Here is a 15,334-nt window from a genome sequence, read left to right on the forward strand (position 1 = left end):
GATCAAGACTCAAGAAAAATAATGACTTTTTGAGAGAGACAGACATAGATTGCACTCATCTGTGGAATATAAAGTAACAGAATGGGAGACTAGTGCCCAAGAATAGTAGAGATAAGTACCAGGAGGTTGGCTCCATGGCTTGGAAGCTGGCCTCACTTGCTGGAGGAAAGGGCAATTCAGACTAGAAAAGGGAACACGAGGTGAAGTGTGGTTCGAGGACCCGCTGGGGATGGGAGATACGCACTAAAAGTAGACTATAGATCAAACACGATGGCCACTCAATACCTCCATTGCAAGCCACAACACCCAAAAAAAAGAGAGATAACAAAAGGGAATGCCCTGCCACTGAGGTGGGGTGGGTTGGGGCGGATGGTGTGGGAGGGTGGATTGGATACTGAGATCATCAGTGGTGGAGAATGGGCACTGGTGGAGGGATGGGTACTTGAACATTGTATGACTGAAACACAAGAACAAAAAGTTGTAAGTCTGTAACTGTACCTTACGGTGATTCACTAATACAAAATTAAAAAAAAAAACAAAAGAAAAAAAAAAAGAATGACTTTTTATTGCCACCGAAAAGTTCTGTTTATGTACTTAGCATACAGTTTTGGCTTGTATGTCATTATCTTCAAAACAACTGCTAATAATTCTAATCACTAATCTTGCTAAGTTATATTTTATCAAATACTTAGAGTGCACATTAAAATGAAATGGCAGACAGCATATGTCTATGCCAACAAGAGGAGTCTTTGTACTCAAGGGTTGAAAACTGTTAAAAAACAGCTCTCAAATCTAGTAATCACATATTAATAAATGGGATAAGTCCCTCAAACATAAACACCTTTTACTGAAATAACTGAAGAATGTCAAAACTAAGTATGAACAGTGTCACTTTAAATGTCAATAGTGAATAACCAAAATTCATATAAAGCAACAGTAACGACCTTTCTCATTAAAATCGGTAAATTTGCCAATAATTCAGATTAGCTTATGTCAAAGTTCATTCTGTGTTTTCAAAATGTATTTAGTGGGGAATAAGAAAAGGATTAATAGCAAACTTGCACGGTCAACTTAACATACAAATAAATAGGTTTCCACTGCTGGTATGACCTGTGCAATTACAATCAGTGGCTAAAACTGGCACACACACACAAAAAGAGAGATAATGGTCAGTCTTAAATACATACTGATATATGGAGCCATGCCAGGGTCCAACGTTGTAATCATGGTTTCTACTGAGTGTTTTGTTTTATCAAGCACAGATTTTACCATAGGATTCCCAGCTACACCCTGTAAAAAGATAAATTGCTGTATCAATACCCACTTTAAGCAAATAACACCATGATTACTTGATTGTGAAGGAAAAATGATTTTAATTTCCCAGCACATTCAAGACAATAAAGTATGAATAATGAAAGGACTTACAAAAGGGTTGTGGGTTGTGGCAACGTCAGATTATTGTATTTCAAAGTATTTGCTCAGTTTCTCTTATCACAAACCCTTAGCACTCACAGACCACACTTTTGAGCAGGACAAGTCTTGGAGGTATGTCTGCACATCTATGTTCTATGTGGATAAATTTTATTTCAACTTATTTTGATACGAGACTATATAAAACTGGTTCATTAATATTGTGTACTCAATAAAGACTAGTAGAATGTTTTCATAAATCCCAACTTTTCCAAACTTAATAAAAAAATGAACAGCATAAGAGTATATCTCATCATTCCCCAGAAGTTACTCATTATCTTAGTATGTATACTCTTAGTATGTATACTCTATGTATACTCTGTGTGTCCCTAAAGTTTCTTTCCCTACTTCCTGCTTATTGTTTGGTCTATCCCTAGTTTTTTTCCTGTTCAAACCAGACCTATTCCTCTAGATCCGTAAACCCACTCTCAGAAGGAGCCAGGGCTATGAATTCCCAGAACCTACCTGTCTGCCCACAGTGAGCAATACAGGAAGCAGTGCCACCTGCAGTGGCATCTGCCAACAGGCCACGATTGCCCTCTTCCACCCTCTCATTCACTGAGGTAACTCAGGAAAAGATGGGTTTGTAACGCTGGTGTTTAGTAGGCACAGCCACCTTATGCCAGGTAGGAGACCTTATGCCAAGTGATCCGTGAGACCGCAGAGCTGGACTGGGTGTCACAATGGCTAATTGGCATGTGTTCTTAACAAAGAAAAGCAGAAAGCATTCCCTATATAGTGAGAGCCCTTAAAAACAAGAAGTATACAGGGATCCAAGAAAGCAACCCTAGGAAAATGCCGTCTTGCTGAAACACAAAACTCAAATACTGTAAATCAGTCACCTATCAACTTAGAAGTACACTTAGCTTAGTACAGAATCATAACCAAGCCTCATCAGGAAAACCTGAAAAAGTCATGACAAACTTCACTGAGAAAACTACACGGAAGGAATTAGTAAAGAACTGAATACTGATATATCCTTACAAATATGAAGCCTAGAAGTGGCCTTTCTTCCCCAGCATGGCAGAGTAAGCTTTCCATGAATTCGAGTACCATGACAGTAACAAGTGCTCCAAGAGTGGGATGCTACTGCAGGAACAGGGAGAGCTGTAAGACACTATACAGAGCCCAGAAAATGACAACGCATGACTCAGTAATTAAGACATGTGACGTGATATTGGAACAATAAATTCTGTAGCTGAAAGGAAGTTAAATTTAATATCTGCCTCCTAATGAAGTATAAGTTTATAATAAATTAAAATTTTTTTCTAAATAAGAAACCAAAAGAGAATTAACAAGAACAAAAAATGCAACAGAGATCGTGGTTTGTAGTACTTTCTACCACACAAAAATTGAAAAGAAAAAAAAAGAGTGACAGAAATGACTTCTGAAAATTATAAGCTGCAGTGTCAGAAAAGCATAATAAAATTTAAATGTTAAGTGAAAAATATTTTCTATGGTGAGGGTTCTTACAACCTCATGAAGAGAAAACTGTCCAAATTTAAAACTCGGGAAAAAACCCAGAGAAGTAGCTAATACAAATGGTAAAACGCAACATGAAAAACTGATCAAATCCACTATCAGAGAGGGGCAAAGTATTTATTTTTTGAGACTATGTTTAAAGTAATCAGTGCTGGCATGACAGAAGCGGGATGACAGTATAAGTGACTTTCCCAGAGAACAGTTACATCCCAGGAACTTTTACAGGCTCACTAAGATGCACGTCAAGAGTGATTCTGAAGAGGCTGGGAGGTGGCTGGTGACTGGAGTGCATGCTTTGCATGTGGGAGCTCCAGAGTCAGTCCTTGGCACTGCACGGTGCTCTGAGCACTGCCAGGTATGTCTTCCTCCCCCCAAAGAGTGACCATACATTCACAGATAAGAATTAAACTCAGAAAATGCCCAAGCACATTTAATCAAATGCGCCAAAAACAGTAACAATAAGTCTCTCAATGAGATGTTACTGGTGCCCGCTCGAACAAATCGATGAGCAATGGGATGACAGTGACCAGTGACAGTGACCATCATCATGGCACAGTTCTGGAGTGTAGCTGGTCCAGATGTAGAAAAGCTAAAGACCACTGGCCTATCGCCTAGGGTTAACTGCTGAGCTATGAATCTGTATACAGGACAGGTGCCAACCCAGAGGCGTGTAAAGGCTGAAGAAGAAAGCAGTCATAAAGAACAATTTTTAGGGTCAGAGAGATAGTACACAGATTAAGGTGCGTGTCTTGAAAGTAGTTCACCCTGGCTCATTTCTGGCACTCATATGGACACCCAAGCACCACCAAGAGTAACGTCCAAGCAGAGCTGGGTGAGGCCCCCAAACTAAAAACATAACGAATGCTTTCTAAACAAAAAAAATGGTTTTATGGTTGGAAATAAATCCCTGATATATGACAGGTAAAGACAAAAAATAATGTGCACACATCACTCTGCCAATATGATCTTTACTATTAAAATACATCTACAGAGATGTGCACATAGATTAAGTATAGAAGTATATAAGAATTTTCATTGTTTGACCATTTCCCAAATTCTAATGTACATCTATTACTTTCACAATGAAAACACTTTTTGTGTTAATACAAACACATTATGTAAACATAATGGAGAGACGTTACGTACAGTATATGTAAAAAGAAAGCCCCCTTACCTTAATAAATCCCCAGATTCCACCCGCAGATGCTTCATCCTGCACATGAATAATTCTTGGATCTTCCTGCTCCTCTGGAAAGGTGATGGCTGATGGAGCACCAGTTCCCTGGGCCAGAGACGTCAAACTGGCTTGCTGAGTAATAGGAGTTGGCAAAACACCTAGTGAAAGGCAAAATGTTTTAATGTATAGGATCTATTTTAAAAACTATTTCCAATAAAAAGATACATGGATAAGATGTGGCTTCCAGGTTGAGTGAATTAAAAAACTCACCTGTATCTTTATGAAGAGACAAATTGAAATTTCAGGGGCCCAAGAGGTAGCACATGGATGTAGGCACATGTCCTGCATGTGGCCCAATTCAATTCGAGCACCACATGGTCCCCTGAGCATGGGCAGGTACAGTCCTGGAGCACTACCTGGGTGGTCCTGGTTTTTCCGGGCACTCTGCATTCTTGGGCCTTTGCATTCACTACTAAGTGATTGACGAAGAACTGCCAGGAAGGGTCCCAGGCTTCCTGACACCTCTGGGGAGGTTTTATGTGATTACATAAGCCCATGTGTAAAAATATGTAACAAAGAGTGCACAAACCCAGTTTTTTGGTTACTTTTTTGGTGGGGGAGCACAACCAGGAATGCTGGGAAGCACTACGTAGTGCCAGAGATCCAAATTGGGGCTCTGGTTGGAAAGCATGTGTTCCTGCCCTGTGAACCATTTCCCTGTCTAGATATACCCTATTTTCAACTCAAAATTCAACTCATGAGAATCGAACTGTGCAAAGAAAAAGAAAAAGAAAATCATCTGCAAAGATACATAAGCAAAGTGGGAAAAGTATTACTTCTTTTCCTAAAATAAGAGCTAGGTGAAAAATGACACATTTTTTATATTGATCAAAATTTTTTGTATTTAGCAAACCTGAGCGGTTTCCAACAAACTTTCAGGGAAATCAGGGTAACTGACATAGGGGACAAAAAAGGCCCAGTCCCACTTATGATCCACATAAGCCAATTTTCAATTCTGCTTTGATGCTCCTTCTGCCTGGATCATCCGCTGCCGATTCCACACCTCCCCCCACCCCCAAGGCACCAGGGGTCGAGCCCACGGCCTTACGCACACAGAGAGAGGCTCTACCGCTGAGCCACATCCTAGGCCTCTTGATGAGTTCTGATTATTTTTAATAAAATATTTTGAAAAACTCTCCAAAACCCCTAATGTTAAGGGGCAAAAAAGGTTCTGACACCATAGACACTTATCATATGGTCAGGTTAAATACGTAAAAAATATGTGCAAAATTACATGAGCTTCATTTTAGTAATTTAAATGACAAAAACATGAAGATGCCAAACGCTGGAAACCAAATGAGTTACAACGCAGACACTGGACCCACAGCTGCTGTTGCTGCTGAGACAGAATGGTGTTACTGCTACTGGAGCACCTGCCTTACATGTGCAAGACCCAGAGCTGGACCCCCACAGCTGGGGGCAGCCCTGGTGGTGCCTAGTAGCACCGCCTCATCAGGCTGGTGCACCTGTCAGACCTGGCACCACCAGGCCGGGCACTACCTGGAAAGGCTCAGGATTATCTGGGGATCTCCCACCACCCTCCTCCCCCTACACACATAAACACACACTCTAGTCCCCCTCCAAAAAAAAAAAAAAAAAAGACATGTAGCTGCTTTAGAAAAGTCTGTAAGTTTTTCAAACATTAGTAATTCTGTGCATATATCCAGCAGGAAAAATAATTCAAACAAACTTGCAATACCATGTTCCTTAAAAATCACATTTTTCATAGTGAAAATGTGAGACAAGTTAAAAGTTTATTAACTGATTAAATGAATAAATAAGATATGGTCACCCATGTAATACATATACACCCATATAATATGAAACAGGATGAAATACTGGGAAGTTTCAACATGGATGTGAACTTTAGAGCATGGTGAGTGAAAGCTGCCACTCATAAAAGATCACCTATTATGCCAAGAGAACCGGCAAATTCCTAAGAGACAGAAAACCGGTCCACGGGCTTAGGGAGGACGGAAGTAGGAATATGGACAAGGATTTTCTTCAAGTTTGACTGTAAGTCTCTACAATTGACTGAGGTGATGCTAACACAACTCTGTAAACACAGCAATTACTACTGAAGGGGGAATTGTATGGCACGTCATCACATCAAAAGAAAAGTCATTGAAACAAAGACATCAGCTATGGCTGTTTATGAGAGAGAATTACCTGTGACCGGAGGGGCGGAAAACGATGGCATCAGGGGTGTCTGGGGAGCTCTTCCTGCATGTCCCCTTGTTATGTCGTAAGTTGAACCAACAGAAAATCCTGATGTTGGAGGCCCCGATGGGGGAGCGGATAAAAGAGTGCTGGGGGCAGATGTGGACGGGGGGAACTGGGGCGCAGAAGGATTGCTGATAGCTGCAGAGGCAGGAGCTGGGAGAGCAGCAGGAAGTGACACGGAAGGAGCGAGAGGAGGGCCAGAGGGAACCGGGGAAGGAGGCACAAAAGGCAGCGGAGCGGAAGGTCCTGTAGGAGGAAGAGTCTGCTGTGGGGTGGAGAACGCGGGTGGAGACAAAGACTGCATGGACGATGCACTTGGAGAAGAAAATGAACTGGTTGTGGCTAGGGAGGAAAAAAAAAAACCAACACAAAATTGGAAATGGTTCTCGAATTATCTCATGATTTCCTTCTTGCAAAAGTTTACAATTTAAGATGCCAATCCCAAGAGCTACTTTTGAAAGCATTGTTTCAAATGAACAGCAGGTGCCAGCAGACGGCAGGGCAGACAGCACTGACCCTGGTTCAATTCACTGCTCCAGAGTCCCCTGAGCATCCCCGGGTGCAGCCCTGGAGGTCCCCACACCGCTGCCAGGGTGACCCAGGTAACCTCAATGCCGCACAGCCTAACCAGCGCTGCAGCCTCAGGCCTAGCGGGCTGAGAGAACCCCAAAACTCCTGAGCACTAACTTATTGGGAACCCCACCACCTCTCCACAAAAAACCAACAAATATGATAAATACAAAGGACAATCAACTCCTGGGGAGGAGCTAAATTATGGCACAGCTTTTAAGCAGATCTTTGTATTTTCATTCATTGTGATGCATTTATAATAAAGTGGAGCCACTTCCATTCCTGCTGACTTGAGCATAAGAAACTACCTTACTGAAAACATAAACTCTGAAGTCAGAAGTGAACTGCCTGTAAATCAAATACCTTTAGCTAGCACCTCTATGGGCATTTCTGTCTTAAGAAAGATGACTCGTGGGCTGGAGAGACAGCACAGTGGTAGGGCATTTGCCATGCAAATGGCCAACCCAGGTTTGATCCCTGGCATCCCATAAGGTCCCCAGACCCTCACCAGGAGTGATTCCTGAGTGCAGAGCCAGAAGCACCCCAAAAGATGACTGTAGGCAATACGAAGAACAGTTTGCCTAAAGCAGAGTACATCTGCCTGTCACTGAACACAAATAAGTCTCTGTCCCCTCATTCCGAAAGATGAGAGAAGTCCCCATGCACGCATTAAAAAAATTACCCCCGGGAAAAGGTGACTGTACCTTCACCATCCTCATGACAGATGAGACACTAGAAACTGCACGTACCGAGAGGAGCTGGGGACGAAGACAGGGTGGTGGTGGCGGCTCCCACAGGGTTGAGTGGCGGTGTCCCCGGGGGCGTCGTCTCTATCCCGCTTTCTTCCATCATAGTTCAACTCTGGGGCACAGGAGAAATACAGACATCGCTACATATGCAGCAGAGCCAAGACACTTTGAAAGCTTGTATAGAGAGTAAAAGAGTGGCCATCGGGAGACGGATGACGTTCTTTATTTTTTATAATGGCAATTATTTCCAGGTGAAGCATCTACCAAAATTCCTGAGTCTTGTTTTACTGTTTAACGTGCAAAAATGGGATATTTTCATACTCACACCTTAAAACTGTTATTTTTATGACAACTATGTAATTAACCACCCAATGTATTTCAAATTATAAATTACTAATTTCTGCCACACGAATGCATGTTAAACTTTATATCTACATTAGTCATAGGTGCACATGAAATAAATTACTGAAAGCATTTTGAAACAAAGTTCTTACACATAAAGCAGTGAATGTGGGCCTTTCTAGTCCAAGTTTTCCTTTGGGGGGAGGTAGAGGTCTCTCAGCATTGTGCAGGAGATCCAGGGACCCTCCCTCTCGCCCTCCCCACACCCACTGCAGAGTCACCTCTAGAGACTGCTGTCCTGCCTCCTCCAGGCTCCTCCAGTTTTTAAACAATTAATTTTTAAATTCCCAAGATTTTTTAAATTAAAAATTTTTCAAATTCTGTGATTTACAATGCTATTAATAGTGGGTCCTCATGCATATTATTCTAAAAACAGGTAATTTTTAAATTAATTTCCAGTGTTAATAAAAACAATTTTATTCACAATTTCCAAGGGTTTTTTATGTTTTTGGTTTTTTGGCTTTTTTGCTTTTTGGGTCACACCCAGCGATGCACAGGGGTTACTCCTGGCTCATGCACTCAGGAATTATTCCTGGCAGTGCTCGGGGAACCATATGGGATGCTGGGGATCGAACCCGGGTTGGCCGTGTGCAAGGCAAACCTGCTGTACTATCACTCCAGCCCCCACAATTTCCAGTTTTTATATTTTCATCTTAAAACACATCTTATAATGGCTAAAGAGTCTGTCTCTGGTCCAGCAAATGAAGCAGAGGGAAAACACCAGTATGGAGCAAGGCCCCCAACAGATGCTGGAAGACAACCAGATACAGGAAAATTTCTTTTAAGAAACAAACAAAAAAAATCACAAATGTTTAAGCCCATCAATTATATATAATCAAAACTTCTAATCTGGCAAATCTGTTTTGATATTTTTAAAAACTATCCAGCAAAGATGAACCAGCTGAAGAGCACAGTCCAGGTGCCTACGGAGATAAAGAGCAAAAACAAGCAGGCAACTTACAAACACAAAATATGAATAAAGCAATGTATATGGAACTGTAGCCAGACCCGTGGGCTCTCAGGGGAGAAAGATTATTTCTGGCAGGAAGTTCAAGAAAAGATAAGCTGATTTTGGTGAGGGAAAGGAGATAAAAATCAGATTCCAGAAAAAGGGAGTGCATGGTTTTCTGAGATGGAAGAAAAAAAAAGATACATTTAAGAAAATCCATGTGGCAAGGTAGAAGAAAGGTTGAAGAGGGCTGGATTGAGGCCAGAGTCTGCGTGCACTGAGCCTTACAAAATCAGTCAAGTCTACGGGCTGGAAAGATAGTGCAAATGGTAAGGCACAAACCTGCCTTGATGCAGTTGGTCTGGGTTCTATTCACAGCACCCCATGTGGTTCCCTGGGCCCCAATAGGAATAGTCCCTGAATGAAAAGCCAGGAGTAGGTCCTGAGCATCGCCAGCTGTGGCTCCAAAACAAAACAAATTTTAAAATCTTACAGATTACTGTTAAAAAACAACTTGAAATCAAGTCTTAAGGAGCAAAATTACTATGAGACTTTCCAGGAATAATTTTTTTCTTTCTTTCAGTTCTTGAGCCCCACCAGATGTGCTTAGGGCTTACTCCCAGCTCTGTTCCCAAGGATCACTCCTGGTGGGCTCAGGGAACGATATAAGGTGCAGGAGATCAAACCCAGGTCTGCTGAGTTCAAGACAAGTGCCTTACTGGTTGTATTATCTCTCTATATTTTTAAAAAATCTAAACTTTGGGGGCTGGAGTGATAGCACAGCGGGTAGGGCGTTTGCCTTGCACGCGTCCGACCCGGGTTCAAATCCCAGCATCCCATATGGTCCCCTGAGCGCAGCCAGGGGTAATTCCTGAGTGCAGAGCCAGGAGTAACCCCTGTGCATCGCCAGGTGTGACCCAAAAAGAAAAAAAAAAAAAAAAATCTAAACTTAGAGAAACAAAGATTAGTTCAAAAATGTCTTAAAGCAGCTTCTTATAAGCATCTTACTGAACAACAGTACCAAGTCAAGCTAAAACCTAGGCAACTAACTCTGGGGCAGTACAAGCCACTGAATTACAGACTATGTCTGGGTTCTATTTGTTTTTACACGCCCATCTTTGCAGTTACTTCTATGCAGCTTCATTTATCCTTATATCTGTTGAAAGAGGCTGATTCTAGCCTATGACCATTCATATTTGTGTTCTGAAAGATTCCTTTTACTACAATACGCAGAATGAGCTACAGGATACTCAGAATAGAAGCGCAGTGACCATTAGGAAAGGTATAAAAATGTTGGAAAGCCTGTCTCAGTGCTGGGGGAGAAGGCAGTTGGAATAGAGAAGGAACCACTCACTATGGCAATAATAGTTGGAAACAATTCTTCTGGATAAGAACTGCTTGCTGAAAGGAGGTAAAGGAACAAACATGGTCACCTCTCAGCATTTGTATTGCAAACCATGATGGCCAAATGGGTGGGGAGGGGGGAAAGGGAGAGGGAGGGAGAGGGAGAAAGAGGGAGATATAGGGAAATAGGAGAGATAGGGAAATAGGGGGAGAGAAGGAATGAGAGAGGGGAAAGGGGGGAGGAGAAGGGGAGGGGGAGAGAGAGAGAGAGAGAGAGCGAGACAGAGCGCCCACAGGCCATACAGGCAGGCTGCCCATAGGGATGGTATAACATGGCCAGAGGGACACTGGGGCCATTGGTGGTGGTGGGAAATGAACCCTGGTGGAGGGACAGGTGTTTGAACACTGTATGACTGAAACCCAACATAAACAGCATTGTAACTATGTATCTCACTGTAACTCAGTTTTAAAAAAAGTAACAACAACAACAAAATAATAAATGAATGTCCAAAGTGGAGATGAATAAGGGAGAGTGTTTCCACAGAAGCAGTGAGGACAGATGCCAGGCCGATTCAAACTAGAAGGAGAGGTGAGGCAGAGACTAACACTTTCTAAAGGCGAGGCTATGTATGCAGACAGAGCATCTACAGCACTGAGTTGAGAACAGTGAACCAAAGGGGCAAAGTCCTTTCATCTGATTCCCACACTCCAAACTCCAAAGGCTATGACCTCTGAGAGAAAAGGCCTTCTGGGGAATTTTATCACTGAAGTTACCACTTTTTTTCATTGCCTTGTTTTTCTATGGGCCATTATCTTCCTACTACAGATGCTACCAAATCCTTATGGTGGAAACAGGAAATGAGATTAGAGATAATCCAGACCTGGGCCAAGGCAGCAGGTAAGACTCTTGCCTTACACAAGGCCACCCCAAACAGACCCCCACGCCTGCTAGGAGTGATCCCTGAGCCAGAAGCAAGTCCTGAGCAACATCAGGAATGGTCCCAAGACAAAAAAAAAAATTCTGATCCCTAACTAATACATGGGCAAAAGACCTTGTACAAGGAACAAACCCCCCAAACACAATCAGTCCATTTCTTTCAGGCTTTAATAAGATTTTGACTATTTGAGAACTGGTTTAATGACAATTGGTCCTCAGCTTCCAGGCATACTAGTTCCAAGGGCCACAAGGGATATCAAAATGCATAGATATTTACCACTATGCACATGCTTCTGTATAAAAATCTATGTAGCACTGTCATCCTGCTGTTCATCAATTTGCTGGAGTGGTACCAGTAACGTCCCCATTGTGAGACTTGTTACTGTTTTTGGCATATCGAATATGCCATGGGTAGCTTGACAGGCTCTGCCGTGCGGGCGGGATAACCTCGGTAGCTTGCCGGGCTCAACGAGAGGGATGGAGGAATCGAACTAGGTCGGCCGCATGCAAGGCAAACACCTTACCCACTGTGCTATCAAAGACAGTTTAAATGTTGTGTAAAGTTACACTGAATTGTCTAGGAAACAATGGAAGAAAGAAGGGCTGTGAATGGTTAGTTGGGACAGCGCAGTATTCCTGACTCTACAGTGTGCAGGACTACCCCCATTCTTCTGTATGCAGCCCCCCTCAGAGGCCCGTGACTCCAGTCCAGAAATAAAGCCAACATATATTATTACCAAAACATACACATCTTTACAAACGCTAACAAAATACTTAACTGACCCAAATAAAGTGGCACACAACATGTTTCTGGAATTTCAGGATCAATATTCTCACACAAACCTATTGTTAGTTACATAATAAACAAGACAACCCTTGGAGAAAAAGAACTCTCATTTACTGTTGGTGGAAACGTACACTGGTTCAGTCTCTGTTGAAAACGGTATAGAAAGTTCTCCAAAAATATAAAATAAACTACATATAATCCAGCAATTCCACGCCTATATATTTATCCAAGAACACAGAAACACTAATTTGAAAAGATAAATGCATAACTATGTCCATGGTAGCTCTACATAAAGAGACAAAATTTGCAGGCAGCCCTTGGGCCCTAACAACAGATGAGTGGATAAGGGTATTCCACATATATATCATGATATATATATGGTATATATGATATATATAAAATGACATCCTAATCATCTATTATAGTAATGGAATCTTGTCCTCTGCTCTTCAACAGATGAACTGAGGAGAAGGCTAAGCAAAACAAGCCAAAAGGAGAAAAACAAATGCCAAATGATCTCATTCATCAGAAATAATGGAAGAGAAGAGAAGAGATCTGACAGGAACTAATTTTAGAGCAGTGGTTTTCAACCACTGGACCACTGAACAGTGCCGCTCTGCAGGTACAGAAAGGCTGAAATCATGGTCTACCATCTTGGACATAACTGCAGGTCTGTGGAAGGAGTACAGGAAAGTATGGGTGTGCAGGTGGGTAAAGGCAGAACACTGCCTTTGACTCTAACCACAGAACTGAGATTATCACAGGAACAGGAGTGGGTGTGGGGGATGGGCTGAAAGTTCCAATGTGCAAGGATATTGGTCTCTGGTGATGGGTGTGGTACCCCTAAAATATACAAACATTTACACTCATAAACGCTCCCTCAATAAAAATTAAAAATTATCATACTAAACTAAGTCCTGATATACAAGAAATGCATCATTATAAGGTGGGTGGGTGTGAATTTTTCTAGGAACAAAAAAGCCCTGAATGTCAGTAACTCTAAGTTCTGTGGTGATTCCACAGGAGTGCCCGTATTTTCTGACTCAAATTACCTTCTCAGATTGGGGACACTTACTCTCTGCCACAGTCAACAGGAAGTACCATAATTTTCATCCACGGATGGCTGATGTGGGATGGCAGACACCTGAGGCAAACTGCACTGGGTAAAATTTACATGCAAAAACACCGTGACCTTCTTCCAGTGAGAAGCCACTGGGATCAAAAGGCAGCGAAGTGGAAAGAATCCCGTGAAAGTTTCCGTGCTCAAACTGCAGCATAAAAAGCATTATGCACGTTGTCATATGAAGTAAAAAATGATGAAAATGGCTTGATAACCAAGTCCCTCAGCCTGGTCAGGACCTCCTCCTCCAATTTGTTCCTGACTTGCATTTTCTGTTAACAAGTGGACTACTTGCAAGGATACAAGAAACGGAAAGAGAGGAAAGCGATCAAAGTCAAAGCATTAAGAAGCAACTGTGACTGCTGATGCCTTACTGGGAGATGTGTGTCCTGCAAGGAACCTATCAGAAAGTGCAGAGTGATGAGACACGGTGTTGAATTTTCTTCTGAATTCACAACTCTGATCCCCAAATAAACTCCCTCAAACGTCACTGATGGAAATAGGAGTTCAATTAAACACAGGCGAGGGACTGCACTGCTAAGGGCCATGCGAGCAAGTCTCTTAAAATAACTACTTTGAATGACAAAAATGCTCTCGGGGATCTAAATTCTGCCACGGAGGATATGGGCTCTCCCGTGCATTTGGGTAAAGGGCCCAGGAGCGGGCAGCGGGTACAGGAAAAGGCGCCACCGAGCTGCTCTTCACTGCCCTCCCCGGCCCAGGCGTCTGCAAGGCTGGAGCGGCCTCCCCAGGCTCTGCCACGTCTCCAGGTCGGGCAGGGCTGGGCTAAGGTCAGCGGGCGCCCGCCCGGCTCCCTTCGGGCCCTCTCGCTGGAAGGTGGGGCCAGAAGCCCAGTGGGGGTGCCGGGCCCCATCTCCGGAGTAGAGAGAACGGCCTCGACTTGGCCCCCCAACGGACAACCACACTGCAACCTCGGCGTGGAGGCACTGCACCCCCCCCCCAAGGAATCTGCCCTCACCTGGCCCTGCCCACACCCACGCCCGGCCCCCACGCCGCCGCCGCCGCTGCGCCCCGAAAAGGCCCCCCCGCATCCCCGGGCGCCGGCCCGCCCACCTGGCCAGGAGGGCAACCCTCGGCGCACGCCTGGTCCCCGCATCGGATTCCCCACCGCCCCGCGTGCACGGGATGCTGCCAGGCTGACGCTCACCTGGGAGGGGAGGGAACCCCAAGAGTCTCTGGGTGGCAGTGCTGAGAAGTCGCGCAAGGGGGGAGGCCGGGGTGGAGGAGCCCAAGTAACACCGAAGAGAAGACGAGACGCAGGTAGGAGCGCCCCGCACGACCCCGCCTCCAAGATGGCCACCGGACGCGCATGCCCCTGTAGCTGCCACGTCGCGCGCCTCGCCCCGCCCCGGCACAACGCCCCGCCCCTGAGCGGCGTCCTGCCTCGACCCGGCACCTAGCTCCGCCCCTGAGTGGCGTCCCGCCCCGCCCCCAGCTCCTAGCTCCGCCCTTAAGCGGCGTCCCTCCTCGCCCCGGCATTAGCCCCGCCCCTGATAGGCTTGGAGCCCCGACCCCGGAACCTAGCTCCTCCCCCTACAGTCGTTCAATCCTGCCCCCGGTACCTAGCTCCACCCCTGAGCGGCGTTCCACCTCGTTCCCGGCACCAGCCCCGCCCCTGAGCGGCGTTTCGCCCCACCTCCAGGCACATTGCCCCGCCCCTGAGCGGCGTTCCGCCCCGTCCCGGCACATGGCTCCGCCCCTGAACGCCATCTAGTCCAGTGCGCCGCCCCGCCCCGCACAGTGTCTGGATCCCAGCACCACGCCCCGCCCTTGGCAGGGGAACTCCGCCCAAAGCCTCCAGGCTGAACTTTCAGCTTTGTCTGCATCGTCCATCCTTGAGACTGGCGGTCCAGTTCTCAGTGTAGCTCATTTGATCTCTGCGGTGGCCGCCCAGTCCCCACCTACTGGCAGGGCCTCATTGGAGAACAGGGAACTTAAGTATTTTGAAAGGTTTGCAGCAGTTGAATCAGGACACATCAGATGGAAAACAATGGACTTCACATGAGAAGTCCTGCCTTGTGTCTGCAGCTACCCCAATGTCAG

General features: G+C 44.6%; 2 protein-coding genes across 2 annotated transcripts in view; one reads left to right on the forward strand and one right to left on the reverse strand.

Annotated features, from left to right (window-relative positions):
• Nucleotides 1–14,566, reverse strand: part of PRRC1 (proline rich coiled-coil 1) — a 34,823-nt gene extending 20,257 nt beyond the window's left edge. The window contains exons 1-5 of the mRNA XM_004609825.2: nucleotides 14,439–14,566; nucleotides 7,732–7,843; nucleotides 6,359–6,754; nucleotides 4,127–4,287; nucleotides 1,188–1,290 (exon numbers count right to left, since the gene is read on the reverse strand). Of these exons, the coding sequence (XP_004609882.1) occupies nucleotides 1,188–1,290; nucleotides 4,127–4,287; nucleotides 6,359–6,754; nucleotides 7,732–7,834 (763 nt within the window). The 5' untranslated portion in view covers nucleotides 7,835–7,843; nucleotides 14,439–14,566. The remainder of the gene's footprint in view (nucleotides 1–1,187; nucleotides 1,291–4,126; nucleotides 4,288–6,358; nucleotides 6,755–7,731; nucleotides 7,844–14,438) is intronic.
• LOC129405612 (basic proline-rich protein-like) lies at nucleotides 13,894–14,691 on the forward strand. Its single transcript, XM_055142040.1, has one exon. It carries the CDS (start codon nucleotides 13,894–13,896, stop codon nucleotides 14,689–14,691), a length of 798 nt encoding a protein of 265 aa, XP_054998015.1.
• The last annotated feature ends 643 nt before the right edge of the window (nucleotides 14,692–15,334 follow it).

This window comes from Sorex araneus, chromosome 6 (assembly GCF_027595985.1).
Source record: "Sorex araneus isolate mSorAra2 chromosome 6, mSorAra2.pri, whole genome shotgun sequence".
NCBI lineage: Eukaryota > Metazoa > Chordata > Mammalia > Eulipotyphla > Soricidae > Sorex > Sorex araneus.